General features: G+C 55.6%; 2 protein-coding genes across 5 annotated transcripts in view; one reads left to right on the top strand and one right to left on the bottom strand.

The window, feature by feature from the left end:
* Positions 1-9639, top strand: MCRS1 (microspherule protein 1). Of its 3 annotated transcripts, none has more exons than XM_011936173.1 (15): positions 1-98; positions 1284-1733; positions 1909-2047; positions 2457-2595; positions 3228-3386; positions 3533-3642; positions 4506-4614; positions 4911-5049; positions 7674-7749; positions 8072-8100; positions 8218-8310; positions 8410-8492; positions 8648-8735; positions 8980-9107; positions 9199-9639. In XM_011936173.1, the coding sequence occupies exons 2-15, from the start codon at positions 1685-1687 to the stop codon at positions 9283-9285; spliced, it is 1428 nt and encodes a 475-aa protein (XP_011791563.1). In that variant the 5' UTR covers positions 1-98; positions 1284-1684; the 3' UTR covers positions 9286-9639. The 3 variants fall into 3 exon arrangements, with proteins under 3 accessions (XP_011791563.1, XP_011791564.1, XP_011791565.1); XM_011936174.1 differs by having other exon boundaries at positions 1284-1403; XM_011936175.1 differs by lacking the exons at positions 1284-1733; positions 1909-2047.
* KCNH3 (potassium channel, voltage gated eag related subfamily H, member 3) overlaps positions 9626-19025 on the bottom strand; it is an 18749-nt gene continuing 9349 nt past the window's right edge. For both annotated transcript variants that reach the window (XM_011936172.1, XM_011936171.1), the window contains exons 8-15: positions 18395-18673; positions 17927-18126; positions 17235-17484; positions 13046-13263; positions 11983-12314; positions 11462-11568; positions 10680-10756; positions 9626-10585 (exon numbers count right to left, since the gene is read on the bottom strand). In XM_011936172.1, coding sequence (XP_011791562.1) covers positions 9986-10585; positions 10680-10756; positions 11462-11568; positions 11983-12314; positions 13046-13263; positions 17235-17484; positions 17927-18126; positions 18395-18673 — 2063 coding nt within the window. In that variant the 3' untranslated portion in view covers positions 9626-9985. The remainder of the gene's footprint in view (positions 10586-10679; positions 10757-11461; positions 11569-11982; positions 12315-13045; positions 13264-17234; positions 17485-17926; positions 18127-18394; positions 18674-19025) is intronic.

Genomic DNA, 19025 nt, shown 5'->3' on the forward strand with positions numbered 1-19025 from the left:
GTAAACCGGAAGTAGACGTACCTCACGGAAGCCGGCTTTGGCCCTGCGGCTGCTACCGTCGCCGCGGAGAAATTGTTGGATCTGGCAGTCTAGGAATGGTGAGACCTCGCGGTTCGCCTCTGAGGGTTCTTAAAGGAGTTGGGGGTGAAATGGAGTTTTCCAGAGTGCCGACGGGGACGACCTCCCCAAAGTTTGGGGCCACGCCCCGGTGGCTCCCCGAAAAGCTGCGCATGCGTGGGCCGGACCCGGTTAGACTCTGGCTCGAGGTGTTACGCATGCGCAAAGGCATGGCGATCGCGGGGTGAGACTGGGCTTGCGAGTTTACCCCCACCTCTCCAGCCACCAGCCTGTGGGTCTCAAACCAAGGCTACTTGGTGCTCTGCTTTGAGTTGCAGAGGTGACTTCATCAGTGCTCTTACCCCGAGTTCTTGAGACAGACCTGGACCGATCCCCCACCTTGGGTGTGCACTCGTGGGAGAACGAGGGGCGGAGGGCCAGAGAAGGAAGCGGGCACAGACCCTACCTCAGTTTGCCGGCAAGCTCGGGCCCCTTCGCCCTCTCCTCAGATGTCAAGATTCTCAGTCGTAGCCTATGGAGCGGAGAGCGACAGGCTCACCTGGGGGCAGAGCTAGAACACTGAGCTAAGAGCCACCCTGGTTAGAAGAAGTGGGAACTCACGAGAGGAACGCCCCGAGAAAGTCCAGTACCTGGGTTCTCCAGGGGTTGTTGGGGCACAGGGAGGTTGATAATCACGCACTTCCCAAACAGTGGTTTTTGGTTTCCACGAGATGGTATCTCATGCAAATACCGCTTTCTAAATCTTCAGTAAAAACCCCAAATGAAAAAAAAAAAAAACCCCAACGAGATGGACTGTTTGGAGTTTTGTCTCCCTTTCTTTTTTTCCTGCTTTGGCCTGGGAGGGGAAGGCTGGTGCTGCTGAGCTGAGTGGACAGCTGAAGTAAAGAAAAAGTGGACCGAAGAATCCCGTCTCTTGCTAGTTTATAGTCAAGGCACTTAACCTAGGAGATATCAGTAGAATTAGAGGGTCCATGAACCCTCTAAAATAATATGTGTTTGCACACTTTTCTGGAGTCCATAGCTGTTATCATGGACTGTTATCATGATGTCTAAGATTATTATTGGCAGAGTGGGGCCTTATGCCTCTTTCCTCTCCTTGTACCTTCCCTAGCTTAAGGGACCCTGGGGGACTTGAGCCAGTATAAGGAAGTGAGGCTGGCCAGTTGGAAATCTGAACCTCAGGGAGCCTCATTTCTTCTTTGCAGAATCTCCTCTCAGCCTTTAAGCTCACCTGGTCAGAATCCTTGGATGAGCCTGTGGGATCCTTCCTCCTAGCCCTGTGGTTTGGAACCAGTGGCTTTGGGACTGTAAGAGGATGGACAAAGGTAGTATGAGGCCGGGACAGCTCCCCAAATGCTCGGGCGCCAAGGTCTGCTGATTCCACCCTGTGCCTGGCACGTGTGTCTTTCGGTCCTGGCTAGGCCTTGCCACCTCCCCCTGGGCCAGCACCACCCATGTACCTGTCGGCAGAGCCACAATTGACTGACTTGCTGTTGAGCTGCTGCTCTTTAGCATGGCTGCATTTTGATGGCAGAGGGAGCAGTTATGCCCAGAGCCCAGCGTGTCGGCATCACCAGTCTGACCTGAGCACCATGTGCTGCACGACATGACACGTGGCACCGGGGGAACTGCCCAGCGTGGAAGGTCTGGGCCAGGTCTGAGCCCAGATGGGATCTGAATGGCCAAGGAACTCTACCTTAAAACCTCAAGTGTCAAGGAGGCAGGGGAGGGGCCAAGAGGGCTGGCAGGGGAAGGGGGCTGGGGAGGGGTCCCATTTGCAGAGGCTCTAGGATCTGAGGAGGCCCGAATCCACCATTTCTCTCTTTCTAGATTCTCAGGGGCTGCTAGATTCATCCCTGATGGCATCAGGCACTGCCAGCCGCTCAGAGGATGAGGAGTCACTGGCAGGGCAGAAGCGAGCCTCCTCCCAGGCCTTGGGCACCATCCCTAAACGGAGAAGCTCTTCCAGGTAGTAAGGGTTCGGAGGGCGAGGAACTGGGAAAGGGTAGAAGGTCTATGGCGTTAAGTGCCACTTGCCTCCACCTCTGTTGGGAATGGCTGCCTGATCCCCTCTGGGGCCTTATATTGGCAGAGCCTTGTGCTTTTCCTGTCCCTGCTAAATCCCTCCCTGTGGGACTGAGGGCAGGGGAGGGAGATCTTAGGTCTCTGACGTGAAGTCTTTGTGACGTGATCCCCTGTCATCTCAGAGGGCTGGAGTGTAGCAGTTCCATGGCCGCTGAGCTGGGCTGTGGTGTAAAGTGAAAGCAGGCTGGAGCAGTTAGCACCTTACTGGGCACCTGCTCTCTTTTGTGGGCTGGGTGTGTGTGAATGGGTACCAGGGTGGGGTAAGGAGTGTTCACTGGGCAGGCCCTTTACAGGTTCATCAAGAGGAAGAAGTTTGATGATGAGCTGGTGGAGAGCAGCCTGGCAAAGTCTTCTACCCGGGCGAAGGGGGCCAGTGGGGTGGAACCAGGGCGCTGTTCAGGGAGTGAACCCTCCTCCAGTGAGAAGAAGAAGGTGAGGAATTGGGAGACTTAGGGGATGGGAGGTAGTGCCAGATTTCCTATTTCCCCAGAACCTTTGCCAGCTGCCAGGAGCCCTGTAGAGCAGGCTGGTGAGACGACCAAGCTGCCCTAGCCCTCATCTCAGATGCCTTTCTCCTGGGAACCCACCTCTCTCTACTCCCCATTTTTTGTTGCAGCCCCCACCCCCAACCCTGCTATTGCATCCTGTATCACATTCCGTGTGGGAGGCATGGAGCATACATCTATTCTGGGAGCAGACAGCCTGTTCCCAGCACTGCAGAGTGTAAAAATAACCCCCAGGTGGCATTGCTCTGGCCCTAGACACTGCACCAGCAAGAGTGCTTTCCCGGTATCCTCCCCACCCACCTTTCACTCTGGGGTCGGGGGTACCGCCAGCAAAGAGAAGACCCCATATGGTCAAGGACTATATAGAAGTAACTTGATGGGAGGGGGTGGGTATTAGAAAGCTGAGCTCCTTTCCTGTACTTCCTTTTGTGGGCTGGAGTTGGTGCTGAGGCTGGGGCTGGGGCTGCCGCTGCCACGGAATATGTGAAACTCTAGTCATGAAGCGCCAGCTGACTGGATGCTGGTTTTGAGCTCAGTTTATTCCTGTTCTCTGCCCAGGTATCCAAAGCCCCCAGCACTCCTGTGCCACCCAGCCCAGCCCCAGCCCCTGGACTCACCAAGCGTGTGAAGAAGAGTAAACAGCCACTTCAGGTGACCAAGGATCTGGGCCGCTGGAAGCCTGCAGATGACCTCCTGCTCATAAATGCTGTGTTGCAGGTAGTGCCCCTACCATAGGCTTAGTGTCTCCCTTCCCCCCAGCCTCCAGTTCACACCCCAAAATTAGCCCAGCAGGGCCCTGTGGGTGGCAAAGAAGGGTTCTTCCCAGCTCCAAGGCTGGAGCAAATCCCTCTGGGGCCTTGCAGACCAACGACCTGACCTCCGTCCACCTGGGTGTGAAGTTCAGCTGCCGCTTCACCCTTCGGGAAGTCCAGGAGCGCTGGTACGCCCTGCTGTATGATCCTGTCATCTCCAAGTGAGTGGGAGCTGGTTCCAGCAATGGGGAGGTACTGGGGACACCAGAATTTGGGTCCTGGAGCAGAGGGAGTTGTACCAGGGCCCCAGGAGGGTTCTGGGAGTCGGGACTCCTGGAGGCTCCTTGGGGGTGATACTGAGGCCTGAGAGGCTTTAAAGAGAAGTTTCTTCCTGCCTCCAGGCAAGGGAGTCTGAAGGCAGAGGGAATAGCACGGGGGAGAAGACTAAAATGAGTGCCCGGAGTGCACTGTGTGTGTTGTGGCTTTGGGCAGGTCACCTCCAACCTTCCCACATTGACCTCCTACAGTTTTATCCTCCTAATAGAAGAACACCAAGCCCGCTTCTAGCTCCAGTAGCCACAGGCTTCCAAATAAACTCATGTACACATGCAGCACACATTTCCTCCTCCTCAGTCACTTAACGTCTTCAGGGCTTGGTTGGATGCTTAACACCCATCATCTCCACAGACCCTGGCACCACTTAAGTTGTAGCCGCAGTTCTGATAGGAAATGGACTGGGCTCAGCTTGGAAGGAGGTGGTGGTAGGCAGTGGCTAGGGGGTGACAGCTTTGGCGAAGTAAGGAGGAAGAACTTGGAGGGAGCAGCAGCTGGTCTGAGGCTCAGCGTCAGGAAGGACTGGGTGTGAAGGGGACATAGGGGCCTCCGTTTTGTGAGTTGGCCGTTCATTCACTTGACAAACCTGTGGAGCCACAGGTTATCTGCTAAGCCTTAGGCCCTTTCTGATGAGGGCCTGGCCTCTAGGTTCTGAATCTCAAAAGCCTGTAGGTTTGGGAGAAATAGTAGGAACCACAGATTGCTAGACACCTTTCCTTCAGCCCTCCCCTCTGTATCTTTCTGTGTCCAGGTTGGCCTGTCAGGCCATGAGGCAGCTGCACCCAGAGGCTATTGCAGCCATCCAGAGCAAGGCCCTGTTTAGCAAGGCTGAGGAGCAGCTGCTGAGCAAAGTGGGATCGGTAAGGCTGAGGGCTGGGAAAGTGGAGGATCAGGGCACGGGGAGAGCTAGACCACTTAGAAAACCACTGATGTGGAGAGCTCCCTACCCACTGTCTGGATGTGTACACGTGCACACGCATGCACGTCGGCAGGGGCCTTTGTGACAGGGACCTCAGGAAGAGCCAAGCCTGACTCCCTGGGTGACTAGTTTGCTTCTTCCAGCTCCTGGGGGGTGCTAAGGTGGGAGGTAGAGATGATAAGGCAGAGGCATGTGTGAAAAAGCCCAGATGCCTAGAGAATGTTTCTTGCCCTCCAGACCAGCCAGCCCACCTTGGAGACCTTCCAGGACCTGCTGCATAGACACCCCGATGCCTTCTACCTGGCCCGTACCGCGAAGGCCCTGCAGGCACACTGGCAGCTCATGAAGCAGTATTACCTGCTGGAGGACCAGACAGGTAACGCCCCAGGAGCTGGCACAATGGGGGTGTGTGCATGTGCATGTGTGTGTGTCTGAAGTACTCGACACAGCTGCCTTCAAGTGCCCTGTAACAGATTCCTCAGTGACCCCCAGTGTCTTGTTCACCTCACATTGCAACAAAACCTACTCTTTTCCAGAGAGAGAAAGTGGCTGGAATGGTCTTCAGCATCATCATAAGAGTAGCCAACATTGCCTGGAATCTTGGGCAAAAGGTCCAAATAGCGGAGTTATCTACCACTTCTTGTCTTTTGTTTTTTCATGACACATTTTATCCTCGCATAAATAACGCATTAATTGTTATGGATAACATTCAAACATGAGCAAAATGAGAAAGTCCTCCTCCCTGCCCACCCTTCACTTTGTTTTCCACCCTAGAGGTAATAACCACTTTTTCTGAGCTTTTCTGCTCTTTGCCTCTCTCCATTCTTCATTCTGTCTTCCTTCTTCCTCTTCTCTTCCCACTAGGCTGTCAGTGCTGTCAAGCTGCCCTCAGGCCATTCATAAATCCCCACTGGGACTTCACACCCAGTCCATCTGTCTCCCTTTCCCCAAGAGCCACACTGCTCCCTGCTTCCCCTTGCCCCAGCAGCACAGCACTCCCTCTCCCAGTGACGGGGGTAAGAAAACAGTGTGATTAAACTGGAGGAACTCCCCAATGAGGTCTGTAATTCAGGTTCTGATTTCCATAGTACAAGCACATTCTCACTTTCTAAAAGTACTGCCCATTGCCCTCTACATAGTTTTTCACACAGTTCAAACATGAAGCTTCTTTGGTACCCATCACCTTACTACCAGGGTCCTGCCTGCAGCTTCTGCTTAGAAAAAGTATTCCTGCAGGAGCATTTTAGGAAATCTCATCAGAGGGAGGCCCCATCTTCCATTCCTAAGGACCTCTGATTTTAGTGGTCCAGGGGCAGCCCTCTTTATTCCTGCGGCTTCCAAAATTCTGCCTCTTCCTCCGACTCAGATATCACAGAATCCCCACAGAGAGAACAGATACTGACTGGATAATTTTCCTTTTTACTGCTAAAGCTAGTTCCTTTGTCACTATTTTGAAAGTTTTGCCGGGCGCGGTGGCTCACGCCTGTAATCCCAGCACTTTGGGAGGCCAAGGTGGTTGGATCACGAGGTCAGGAGATCCAGACCAGCCTGACCAACATGGTGCAACCCCGTCTCTACTAAAAATACAAAAATTAGCCAGGCCTGGTGGCGCACACCTGTAATTCCTGCTACTCAGGAAGCTGAGGCAGGAGAATTGCTGAACCCGGGTGGCAGAGGTTGCAGTGAGCCAAGATCTCGCCACTACACTCCAGCTTAGATGACAGAGCGAGACTCCGTCTCAAAAAAAAAAGAAGAAAGTTATTTTGTGCAAATGTATTTGTTAACTAAAAGCCTTATCGTGAAAGTTTTATTTATTCCTTCAAGAGTTTTTGTATATGGGGATTTGATTTATCCTTTGCCGTTGAGAGCTAGGAGACCCTAGGAACAGGCAGGACACATTGCTTAGCTGTCAAGTCAGCTGAACATGAGATTCGTGGAACTTGAGGCAACTCTGGTGGGGAGGGACTTGATGGAGTGACTGCCTCAGTTCCCCCTGTACAGTCTCACCTCGGGGGAGGAAGAGGAGTATCTGTGGCCCCCCCTGCACTCCCCCTCACTTCTTCAGTTGACAGTTGCATGGCCACTAGCTGCTACAGAGCACACCCTCCAGTCCTGGGAACGGCTGGCCTAAAGACAGAGGTTTTCAGATTTGGGGAGCCTTAATCCCTTTAATTTTTTTTTTTTTTAAGAGACAGGGTCTTGCCATGTTGCTCAGCTGGACTTGAATTCTCAGCTCAAGAGATCTTGCCTCACGCTCCCTGTAGCTAGGTCTGTGGGCACACACTTCCTTTCACATTTTGGCCAGGAAAAAAAACAAAGACTTTCATGAAATAGTATTTATCCTGAGCATATCTGATGGGCTCTGATGCTCACTATCCTATTCCATTTCATTTTTTGAAAAAAATGAAACTAACTTCATGACCCATTAGCAGGTCATGACCCCAGATCAAGAGACATTGGCTTAAGGTGGGGCGGCGCCCACCAGCACATACTTTCTCAGTGGAACTTGCCTGGCAGGTGCCTCCCAGCCCCTCACAGTGTGGCAGGAAATGCTGGAGATCATATTATGTGATGGAAGGAGAAGTTGAGATTTCGAATCGAGAGAGCAGGATCTAAATCCTGGCTCCATCCCAAACTAGGGTCACATAATTTAACCCCACTCCTGTGTCTGTTTCCTCATCTGTAAAATGGAGCTAATGATAGTGCCTCCCCTGCTTAGTTCAAGGCTGTGTGATCAAAGCCCTTTGCACACCGAGAAGCCCATACAAAAGGTCAATTTTAATTTCTTTCCCTTTCTAGAACCACCTCTACCCTCAGCTAAGCCTAAAGATGCTTTGTGCCAAATTAGAACCCAGCCTAATCTGGTATGGGCGCCCTTGCTGGTGCTGGGCTCTCCAGCCGGCGCAGTCTGCAGCTGGTCCACTTGGCTTAGTGGTCCGCTCAGCATCATGGGGTTCAGTGGGACCCTTGGTGCTCACACTTCCTCTGTCCTTTGTTCAGTGCAGCCGCTGCCCAAAGGGGACCAAGTGCTGAACTTCTCTGATGCGGAGGACCTGATTGATGACAGTAAGCTCAAGTGAGTGGTTGGAGACACAGGAAGGGGTGGAGAGAGCCGAGTCACTCCTGTAGGGTACAGCGCCCCAGGCTGCCCAACCTCAGCCCTTGGGTTCCTGTTGGTGCTTGGCCCCTCTGGCTGAGCCCCCTCCCCTCCCACTGGGGCCTTCTTAGGCTCCGCTGCTTTACCCTTATCCCCAGCCCAAGCCCAGAGAAGGAGGCTGGGCCAAGACCTAATAATACCACCTTCCACTTGGCTAAAGGGGCTCCGGAATGCCCTAATGAGCCAAGTAGCAGGCGAGCTGAAAGTGGACCTAAATCTTCCTTCTCTTCTTGCCCCTCAGGGACATGCGAGATGAGGTCCTGGAACATGGTAAGTGTGGCCGGATGGGGCAGTGAGGGGATGGAAGCTCCTGCCTGTATCAAGAGGAGCAGTACAAGGTGCTGGTGGCCTCAGAGCGTCCCTCCTTACCACCCCACCTCACCCCAGAGCTGATGGTGGCTGACCGGCGCCAGAAGCGAGAGATTCGGCAGCTGGAACAGGAACTGCATAAGTGGCAGGTGCTAGTGGACAGCATCACAGGTGAGGAGGCCTGGGCACCAGAAGGCAACCTTGCCCTGGTTCCCTGTCTTCCATTCTGGCCCTCAGGGGTAGGCTCTTCCAAACCCCCTCTTCCCCTAGGCATGAGCTCTCCGGACTTCGACAACCAGACACTGGCAGTGCTGCGGGGCCGCATGGTGCGGTACCTGATGCGATCACGCGAGGTGAGGCAGGCCCATCCCCACCCTTCCTAGGTGTGCTTCCTCTGTCAGTGCCTTTCTCTGTGTAGTAGTCCTTGGTTTCTCATCTTTCTCTGGCCTGCATAGACCTACTCCCCCAGTTCTTCAGGTCCCAGCCCTCACCTGCCCCATTTCCCCAGATCACCCTGGGCAGAGCAACCAAGGATAACCAGATTGATGTGGACCTGTCTCTGGAGGGTCCAGCCTGGAAGATCTCCCGGAAACAAGGTATCCCCCACCCCCTGCCCCAGCAGGAAGCAGTGTGAGGATGTCCCTCCCAGCCTCTCGCTGTCCTTTCTAGCCCTGGGGCTTGATGTCCATAGGGACCCTCGTGAACCACCTGAGGCAGGGGTTCCTTGGTGTCTGCAGGAAGCAGAGCTGGTCTGTGGAGGCTCCTGGTGCTCTCTGGCCTTTCCCCATCCCATCAATCCCTCCCAATCCCATCATTCCTTTTTCCTTTGTGCTTCCACAGGTGTTATCAAGCTGAAGAACAACGGTGATTTCTTCATTGCCAATGAGGGTCGACGGCCCATCTACATCGATGGACGGCCAGTGCTTTGTGGCTCCAAATGGCGCCTCAGCAACAACTCTGTGGTGGAGGTGAGCTGGGGAGGAGGCAGGAAGGCCAGGATGAGACCTAGGCATGGTGAGCCAGTACACAAGCCTGGCCCCACCTCTGTCTCCCACCCAGATCGCCAGCCTGCGATTCGTCTTCCTCATCAACCAGGACCTCATTGCCCTCATCCGGGCCGAGGCTGCCAAGATCACACCACAGTGAGGAGTGGTGGCAGGACTGGTGGGCCCTCTCTGGCCTGTTTCCCCTGCCACTCCAGCCCCCTTGAGCTGGGAACTCAGGCTCCTGGAAAAACCTGCCCAGATTGGGCAGTGGGAGGCTCAGCTGTGGGCCATTGATTTGAGCCTTTGAGGGAGGATAGGTCTGGCCGTTGTGAAGCCAGCAGAGGCTGAGAACCTCGGGCTTCCCTAGAGCCAGAGCCCCTCCTGCTCTTCCTCTCTTTAAAAACAACCCTACCCCCCCATTGCCACCTTCACTCCCGTGTCTCCAGCAGATTAGCCTCAGACTCTTCCTTTATTGTTTTTCTTTTGTAAATAAAAAGCACCAGGTTCCAAAGTAGTTTCTTTTATTATTATTTTTTTTAATATAAAAATTTGGGACAGGTAGAGGCAGGGGCACATGCACGGGATGGCAAAGCCCTTCCTTGTCCTCAGGCCTCTGCCCCCAGCCTGCAGAGGGAGACCGGGAGGTCAGAGGAGCAGGCTGAGGAGGGGCCTGCCCCAGGGCTCCAGCCCACCCTCTCTGAGAGTCAGGAGCCAGGCCCTCCTTTGCTTCCAGGCTCCCTGCCCTGAGCCAGCGGGCCACATGGAGTCCATGGGGTGGCCGCCACCCCGTCTTCACTCTGAGGTTGGGCTGAACAGCAGATGGCATCACGCCTGGCAACACTGAGTTCTAGGGCTGGTACTCAGACCCCTGTGCCTTCTTCCTGGGTCCACTGGACTGTGCCAGAGCCGTGGCAGCCAATAAGCACCATCTCCAGGCTGTGGGGGTCCCAGGGCAAGGCCAGGCCCCCTGACACTGGCGGGGGCTCTCCAGTGCTGGTAGCCTCAGCCTGGCTCACAGGCTCTGGGGGCCCAGTCCTAGCCCCTTCCTCAGAAGGAGGAGGTGAGGCAGGGGTGCTGGGCTCAGAGCAGAGGTCTCCTGAGGCAGGGGGCTCTGAGTCTGAGGTGGAGGTCCAGAAAGCTGTGGCTCGAGGCCAGGGGGAGCTCTGAGATGCTGGGGGACCCCAGGGCCAGGGTGCCATGAGGGGAGGAGGCCCCGGACGAGGGTGGGGCCAAGTCCCACTCAAGACAGAGCCAGCTGGGGGCTGCAGGCAGTAGGAGGATGCCCCAGTGTCCACACACAGAGGCTGCAGAAGCCCGGAGGCGCTGGCTGGGCATGGCCCCTCTCCTGAGGCCCTAGGGCATGGACCCTCCCTATGGGGTGCCAGGACAACCTGCACAGCCTGGCGAAGTGACTGCAGTCCTTCCCGCATCTGCAGCACCTGCTCTGACAGCTCCATCACCTTCGGGGGCGGGAGGAGGTGAGGTCAGAATGGAGTCAGCCATGGAATGTTTGCCCCTGGCACCCCCCTCACCTCCACCGTCCCCCTCACCTACCGCCTGCCGAAGCTTGTCCAGTGTGTCTGTGTTCCTTGCCTCGCTGGGCCCATGGGGGACAGTGAGCAGGCCACTCTCTGTGGGTAGTAGGATGGGGTTATCAACTGGGGCTGGTAAGAGGAGACAGGCAGTGGGAGGGTCTAGGCCTTGCCGCAGTTGGACCACATTGACCTGGTAGGACCTGACTCCTAGGATCATCTCTTCTGGCCTTGCCCAAAGTGTTGAATTTTGCCCAAACTTCCAGGGGCAGGGAAAACACCACCCAGCAGCCCTCAGCCACACTGCCTAGCGCTCTCCTTCCCCTCAAAAAGTTGTTCTTTGTGCCTGTCACTTGCTCTGTCCTCCAGGCAAATGGACATTTCTAGGAGCTCGTTACCTTGTTCACTTCCCTGGCCTGCAGCCATTTTCACCCCTGGTTCCCCAGCCCTCTATCCCCCCAGTTAGCCAGACATTGTGCTAAGGCTTTAAGTTACATTATATAATATAAACATCAACCCATTTTTTTACAGACAGGAAGCTGGGGCCAGAGAAGCCAAATTCACACTGCTAGAAAGCTGACAGAGCAAGGACATAAACCCAGTTCCTGGCTACGTCAAAATTAAAGTGCCGGTCTTCACCACCAAACTCCCCTGCCCGCACGGCACAGAGGGGTAGTGGGGTGAGATGGCCTCCAGGCAGTCTGCCAGTTACTCTAACACTGTTGGCTCAGAGGCCAGCAGTGCTTGAGGTTCACAAGGCAAAGGGGCTGCCCACCAACCTAGACCATCCCGGGGCCCTGGTACCTGGTCCAGGGGAGGGGCTGCTGCTACATTCCGGGCCAGACTGGCCCATGCGGAAAGAGAACTTGGGCTGGTCCGAGCCACAGCCGTCTTCAATGCCATCTACTACCCTGTGAACCCAGGCACCACGACAAATCAATGGACAGGCAGCCACTGTGGGGTCGTATGGGATGGGATGCCCCAGCGTCCACACACACAGGCCACAGGAGCGTGGAACTGACTAGGAGCCCAGGAGAAAGCTAACATGGGGTCCCTTCCCCTAGGAGCTTGAGGTTTAGCTGGGGGGCCAAGCTTGAGCAGCATGAGATGCGAGAGTTCAGAGCAGCGTGTGCCACACACCACACAGTGGAGTGGGACAGCAGGAGAAAAGAGGAGCACAGAGGCTTCCTGGAGGAGGCAGGCTTGGCCCACATAGGCTAGCAGGAGTTAAGATGGTTAGATGGGCACCTAGGATAGGGTGCACCTGCCCAGGGCCTCAGCCTCATCACCACCATCTCTGCCATGGGGGCCTAGGGTCTGCTCACCTGGGGCTCAGATCTGGGGGCACATTCCATGGCATGGGGGGCAGTCGTAGCCCCTCTAGGGCCCGTGGGGGAGCAGAGGGGCCAGCCTCAGCCTTCAAAGCCCCTGCCCTGCCTGGTCTCCCTCTGCCACCTAGACGAGGCCGGGGTGCAGTTCGACGTGGGGATAGCAGCTTGGCAGCCGAGGATGAGGAGGTGCAACCAGGGGACAGCAGGGGGCTGGAGGGCTCATCAGCCGGGGCTGGGGAGACTGTGGGGCCCTGCTCCCCATCTGTCTCCTTCTCCTCCAGCGTGGACATAAGGGTATTGTCGCCGCTCAGGGAGCTGGTGTCCACCTAGGGGGGACAGGGAATCGGCATGGATGGTCACTATTGTGTCCCACTCACCTCCTCTACCAAGGCTTCATCTCCCTGGAAGGGATGAGCCATCTTTGTTAGAATAGCCGACGTCTGTTCTCACTGAAGGTCCTATAGATGATACTATCCTAATCTAAAATCTATCTAAAGCCACCAAACCCTGGAGGTGTTAACTACCTCTCGAAATTCTAGCCAAATACGGAAACCACCACCCCTTTACCAGGTCCCTCAGCCTAATTAAACTATCCAAGATAATGCAGCACTAAAAACTGTTTTGGAATTAGTGACAATCCAGAACAATTCAAAAGCCCCTCAGAACAGTCCTGTTTCACCATGAAAAAGCAGAGGGGGCCACCAGGCTCTCTTCAGAAGCAACCTGGAGGGCTGGTGCCTGTCCCTGCCCTGCTCAGCCCCGACCCCCAGGAGCCACCCCTTCCTCTGCCAGCACCAGTGCATTCATCTTTCTTTACTAAGATTCCTCTGGACGGGATGAGGCTGCCTCAGACAGGCCAAGGAGAGCTGGCAGGGGTGGCTGCGCATGCTGGGCTGGGCGCATGGGTGTGGAAGGGCAGAGAGGGTGTAGACTGAGGTGGGGGCTTTCATACCAGGCCATGCTTCACACACAGCTCTCCACCATCCGCAGCCTCTGCCCACCTCACCAGGCTCCCCGGCACCCCCAGCCCCTCCAAGCACGTACTCAGCACACTCACCTCTGCAGAGCCTCCCCCAGCACCCAGGTTGTAGCTGAGCTCCCCTCGGAGGCCACGGCTGAAGCGCGGGGCAAACTCCGGGTAGAGCGCAAGACTGTCGTGCAGGCCAGCCAGCTGCAGACACTGCAGGACGCAGTACGTCAGCCCCTTCACATCGGCGTTGGCCTTTACCACCTGCTCCCTCCGGGGCAGCTCACAGCCGATCAGGTCACCCTTCCCTGGGGAGAGGAAGCAGAGGTCAGCAAGCCCTGAGAGCTTCAGCCATGAGGTGAGAAGAGGGGGCTGCAGGTTGCTGAAATTCCCTTCAGGGCTGGGCTGGGCCTCGGCAGCTGAAGCCTTGAAGCCAGCAAAGAGAGGAGCAAAGAGACCTGGGACATGGCCTAACGCCTGCGGCCTGTTTCACTGGCTCCCACAAGGGCTTGGGGTAAAGAGCTCTGTGACCCAGGCCCTCAAATACGTTCAGGATCAAAACCACTGTGCCGGAAAACCTGAATTTTAGCCCTGAGAGAGACTGAACTGTCTTCAGTTCTAGTGGTTCACAGCTGGCTCTGTTGATTAGAATCCCGTGGAAAAGTCAGAACACACACCCAGGCCCCATCTCTACCTACAGCATCACAGTATCTACGGGAGACCCCACAGTCTGATTGTTTTTAAGTCCCACAGGTGATTCAGGTGCAGCTTGTCCAGGAATCAGTGTTTGGAACCAGCAAATTAGAGCCCTGTGTGGCACAGGGAGAACGCCAGGCAGCCAGGCTCTCCTTCCTGAGCCCCAGCTGTCTCTGTTCTACAAGAGATGCTGCATTTAACTGAGTCTAGGGAATATTCTTGATCTCACCAGAAGGGGTCAATGGAGGTTTTCCCATAGCCAGGTTAAGATTGCCACCTGGCTGACAGCAATTATTAAATGGCATCAATTAGAGCCTGCGATGTAATCTCAGAGATGTCACATGGGGTTCGGTGGGTGAGATGTGTCTTAGAATCAATGAAATAGGGTGTGTCTGTTCAGGGACATGTTGAGCCTAAACTGGAGTTAATGTAGATAAAGTGCCTCACACAAAGACGACCAAAAATAAATCATTTTCTTCCTTTCCCTCCCAGATAGAACCCCCTATAAATCATTCCTGCCAGGCACAATGGCTCCAAGCACTTTGGGAGGCCACGGCAGGAGAATCTCTTGAGCTCAGGAGTTTGAGACCAGCCTGGGCAACATGGCAAAACCCCATCTCCACAACAACAACAACGAAAATTTAGCTTGGTGTGGTGGTGTGCACCTGCAATCCCAGCTATCCTGGAGACTGAGGTGGAAGGATCACTTGAGCCCAGGAGGTCGAGGCTGCAGTGAGCCGAGATCGCACCACTGCACTCCAGCCTGGGCGACAGTGAGACCTGGTCTCAAAAAAAAAAAAAAAAAAAAATTCATTTCCAACGGGGATAGGCACGCAGTCCGGGCTTGGGCAGAGCACTCACTACCCTCAAGGCAGTTCAACCACTGCCAGGCAGTTCAGACTGTTAGAAAGCGTTTCAAAAAGGATGGCCCCGCTATGGACTACCTCACACCACCAGCAGCACACACTGAGCTTACGTCTCCTCTACATGTTTCTGGACTTTTGCTCCAACTTAAGTATAGAATGTACCCCAACTTAAGTATAGTTTAACACTTGATTTTCTTGGTTTCCGGCCATCCTTCTGGGTCATTTTGAGAGCTGTTTGGATCTCAATGGTGATCATCTGGGGAATGTGCTCTCTTTTCATTTGTGTCGTCTGAAATAGAATAAGCACATGCTTCTTGTCTTCATCCAAGAGGTGAGAGAAAATGAGAAACAGGACAGGACCAAGGGCAGAGTCTCAGGACCAGAGACTGCCTGCCAGGTACAGCTCATCAAACTACTTCCTTCCTCACAATGGACTTTGCATATGCTTAGCTTCCATCAGTTCATCAACAGAAGCAGGCGCCAGAACCCAGAGCTGCCAGGAGCAGGCAGGATGCACTTGGACGTTCGAGTAAAAAGGTAGGTGAGGAGAGGGTATGAAGGCAAAGCAGAGAACCCAACCATGATTGAGGTCGGGGAATCAAGCATTCATTCACCAGGGCATCCAGAGCCTCCAAGTCAACAGGGAAGTAGTTCACCCAAAACATATAGGCAGTGACAGGATAGATCAACGGTGGCATAAGTCCTGGTGCTAGGGACATTGTGGAGGCAAAGGCCCAGGGCACAGGCTGTGGCCATTCTTGTGGCACTGAATACTGCACACTGAACGTGGCTATTCTGAGATGTGGTGCCTGGCACCAGCAAAGGCATGCTCTGAGAGGACCTGTGCCAGCTCCCAGCCACACAACTCCCTTAGCTCCAGGCTGAAAACCATCTGTTGCGTAATCCACTCATCAATCCTGCTTTGGATTCACCAGTCTACAATGGTGAAAATCTGTCCTTGTGCCCTTCGGAATCTCTCCAAGGATTGCCAGCTACACTTGACTGGCATAACTCCATTTTCTCATGTTGGCATAAACCGCATGTAGGCCCAAAAGCTGGACTCACGAAAGACGTAAAACAAAGGATATGAACAACCTGTCCCCACTCTCGGGGTCTAAGACCCCGATGGCATTTTTTTCCTCTTGTTTCCAGCTGGAAGGTCATCCTCCTCAAGGGAGCAAGGATAGACACACAGTAGCTGCGTCTGGTGACACTGCCCCACCTTCTTGGCCCTTTCCTCCTTCTCATCTTGATTGTGGATTGCCAGATCAATGACAAACCTCAGCCCCAGGGCTTCAGCACTCCCCACAGTGAATCTACATGTGCCTTGGCTGCCTGAGGATTCGATGTGGTCAGCAGTGGTCAGGTCACCAACTCCCCACATGTACAAGTCCTTGACTACCCACACCGGTCGCATGTTCCTCACCCTCTAGGGTCACCATGATAGTCTCTTGCAGCCACAGAGCTCTGCTCCCCTTTAGTGGCTTTTCTTTTTCTTTTTTTTTGAGACGGAATCTCGCTTGTCGCCCAGGCTGGAGTGCAATCTCTGCCCCCTGAGTTTAGGTGATTCTCCTGCCTCAGCCTCCCAAGTAGCTTGGATTACAGGTGTCCGCCACCACGCCCAGCTAATTTTTGTATTTTTAGTAGACACAGGATTTCACCATGTTGGCCAGGCTGGTCTTGAACTCCTGACCTCAAGTGATCTGCCTGCCTCGGCCTCCCAAACTGCTGGAATTATAGGCGTGAGCCACCGCGCCCAGTCCTTTAGTGGCTTTTCACAGACACAGCCCTATGTTTCTCTGGGAGATGGAATGTGCTTTCCCAAATCCTAGGGTGCAGGTCGAACCCTCCTAATGATGGCTTCCTCCCTACCAGTCCCAATTCCCCTCAGAGCACCTGGGAGCCCCATGGAAGAAGCATGAGACTTGGCGCCAGGTGGATGGGGCTCCAACCCCGGCTGGCCAGTTCCTAGCTGTTCATTAACTTCTCTGACCTTGGTCTCCTGCTATGCAAAATAGGAATAATGGGTTTTGTGAGGTTGGAGTGAGACAAAGCATGTGAGGAACTGGGACAGGGCTAGTCACGCTGTGAGCCCCCTGTGATCAGCACTACTATTGTGTCCGTTCCACACCTGCAATTTCTTCATCTGCATCTAGGGAACTGATTTCCTTTTTCACCTCCTTCATCTGCCAAGAAGGGAAGTATATACACTGTAGGTACCATTTCACCAGAACAAGTCTCCCTATTTGGAGACTGAGCTCTGCCACCCATCTGGGCTCTGGGCCTGCTCTGTGATCTGCCCCAGGAAAGTCACATCTCACCATTCCTGGGGGACCACAAGGACAGCTTCTGTTCCTCCCATTTTTAGCCCTGCCTGACACTTTCCCCAGCACTTCAATCCCCAGCTTCTGATTTTCCTCTTGAAGGAGGGGCAGCTCCCCTCTGTCCCCCATAGACTGGCTCCTTTCAAAGACTGGCTCTCCACTCGCTCGGCCCCAGGCACACCTGCGAGATCATATCCACCTCCTTACGCTGCCACCTTGCAGTCACTGGGGCTTTTCTGAGCTTTGACCAGGACTCGATAACTACTCCTGACTCCACCCTGGCTGTTTCTCTCTCAGTGGCCTTGTGGAGGTCCCCTCTCCAGGTTTTCCACAGATCAGGGCCATGGTCTCACACACACGTGCCCCCATGCCCTCTCTGCCACCCTCACAAACCTAGGATGGCGAGCACGGTGCCACCCTTGAGCACCTCCATGGAGCCAGAGCAGACAAAGTAGAGGGCCTGCAGGGCATCGCCTTGGTGGATGAGGTACTCGCCCGGCGTGCAGAAGGCGGGCCGCAGGGCCAGAGACAGTGCCCGCAGGCAGCCGCGGCTGGCTGCCTCAAACAGCGGCAGCTGCAGGACCTCCTTGTGCAGGTGCATGGCGATGTCTGCGCGCAGCTCGTCAGGGAGGCTCTGCAGCAGCTGCGGGCAAGCAGGTGCAGGGGTGGCGGGGTTGGGAGTGGCAGAAGAGGAGGTGGCCTCCAGTCAGCCCCTTTCCACCCTAGCAGGCCTCAGGAACAGGGGAGGCATGGGAGGGACCTGAGGCCTCTCTCACAACTCCAAGCTCCACACAGGGTGGGCAGCGAGGGGCTTCCTCCACCTCCCTCTCAATCACTTTAGCCCCCTCAGCAGCCCAGCTTCCCATCTCAGTGAGTACCAAGCCCCCAGACCTAACTGGGGTTCAGAGGGCCCTCCAAGCCTTCTTAGCTGCCCTCTGTCCCATGCCGCTGTCCCCCCAAGAGAGAAGGGAGGCACAGGGGCCAAAATTCTGCATTCTTCATCCTCCCTCACTCCTGATAATTCCAGGCCATTGCAAACCCCTTGAGGGAGCAAAGGCTAGCAGGCCCAGCCCTGGAGGACGCACCTCGGTGGTGTCGATGCCATTGTTCACCGCCCAGGTGGCCTGGAAGTACTCCAGCATGCGCTGCTTGAGGGGCTTGGGGATACGGTGGATGCGGATGTAGTCGCGCAGGTCGCGCGTGCGGCTGTGGTACAGAAAGCGGCGGGCGTACATGCGCTGGATGATGGCCGTCACGTTCCCGAACACCACCGCGTGCATCAGGGCTGGGGGAAGGTGGTGAGAGGGGGTCACCTTGGGGACCTGGCCCGGCCTGACACCACGCTAGGCTCATCTGTCTCCGGCCCCGCACGCTCCTAGGCAAGGCCCGCGGGCCGCTGTGCGGGGCGGAGTCTCCCCCATCCCCGGCCCGGAGTTCCACGGCCACCTAAAGCGGAAGAGCCCCCGGCCTCAGGCCCTCGGGGAGTGGGACGGCGCCGCCTGCGGGCAGAAGTCTGGGAGTGAACCCGGGAAGACGCGCGCGACCGGGCTCACCGCCGATGAGCATGGTGCAGATGGAGAAGATCTTCTCAGTGTCCGTGTTGGCGGACACGTTGCCGAAGCCCACGCTGGTGAGGCTGCTGAGTGCGAAGTAGAGGGAGGTGATGTAGGCGCTGCGCAGCGACGGGCCGCCTAGCAGCTCCAGCCCCGTCCCGTTGGCCTCGCTGCTGCTGCTGCAGTTGTCACTCTGGCCAGAGCTGTTCCCTCCGGCTGGTCTCCGGCCCACCAGGTAGTAGGGGGTCTCCAGTCGGCGGGCCAGCTCCTGCAGCCAGCCTGAGGAGGGAACAGAAGGGACTGAGCAGGCAGGAAGACTCGGCTACGCGGTGGGCAAGGATGCGGGGCCCTGGAGGTGGGGACACTCAGACACAGACCCAGCCCCATGGCTTCCCGCCGCTTTGCCCCTTCACTGCCAGCCTAGCACGCCCCTCTCCACCCCCTCAACCCTCAGAAGAGTCTGCCATTTCCCCAGCCAGCTCCTGTTGGCACTGAGGATGACACAAGGGAAATCACACCCCTTCCCCCATGCCTGGCACCCATCCCAGGTAACGGGACCAGTCGGAGGGCCTGGCTGGCGTGGGCAAAAGGACTGGGGTGCTCACTGCATTCAACCACAGCTTCAACCCCA

Source organism: Colobus angolensis, unplaced genomic scaffold, assembly GCF_000951035.1.
Source record: "Colobus angolensis palliatus isolate OR3802 unplaced genomic scaffold, Cang.pa_1.0 Scaffold151, whole genome shotgun sequence".
Lineage (NCBI taxonomy): Eukaryota > Metazoa > Chordata > Mammalia > Primates > Cercopithecidae > Colobus > Colobus angolensis.

Coding starts and splice junctions, on each gene's coding strand:
- MCRS1 (XM_011936173.1), top strand. CDS start 1,685: ATGACACGTGGCACCGGGGGAACTGCCCAGCGTGGAAGGTCTGGGCCA. Junction 3,643..4,505: donor TATGATCCTGTCATCTCCAA/GTGAGTGGGAGC, acceptor TTCTGTGTCCAG/GTTGGCCTGTCAGGCCATGA. Junction 8,493..8,647: donor ACCTGATGCGATCACGCGAG/GTGAGGCAGGCC, acceptor CCATTTCCCCAG/ATCACCCTGGGCAGAGCAAC.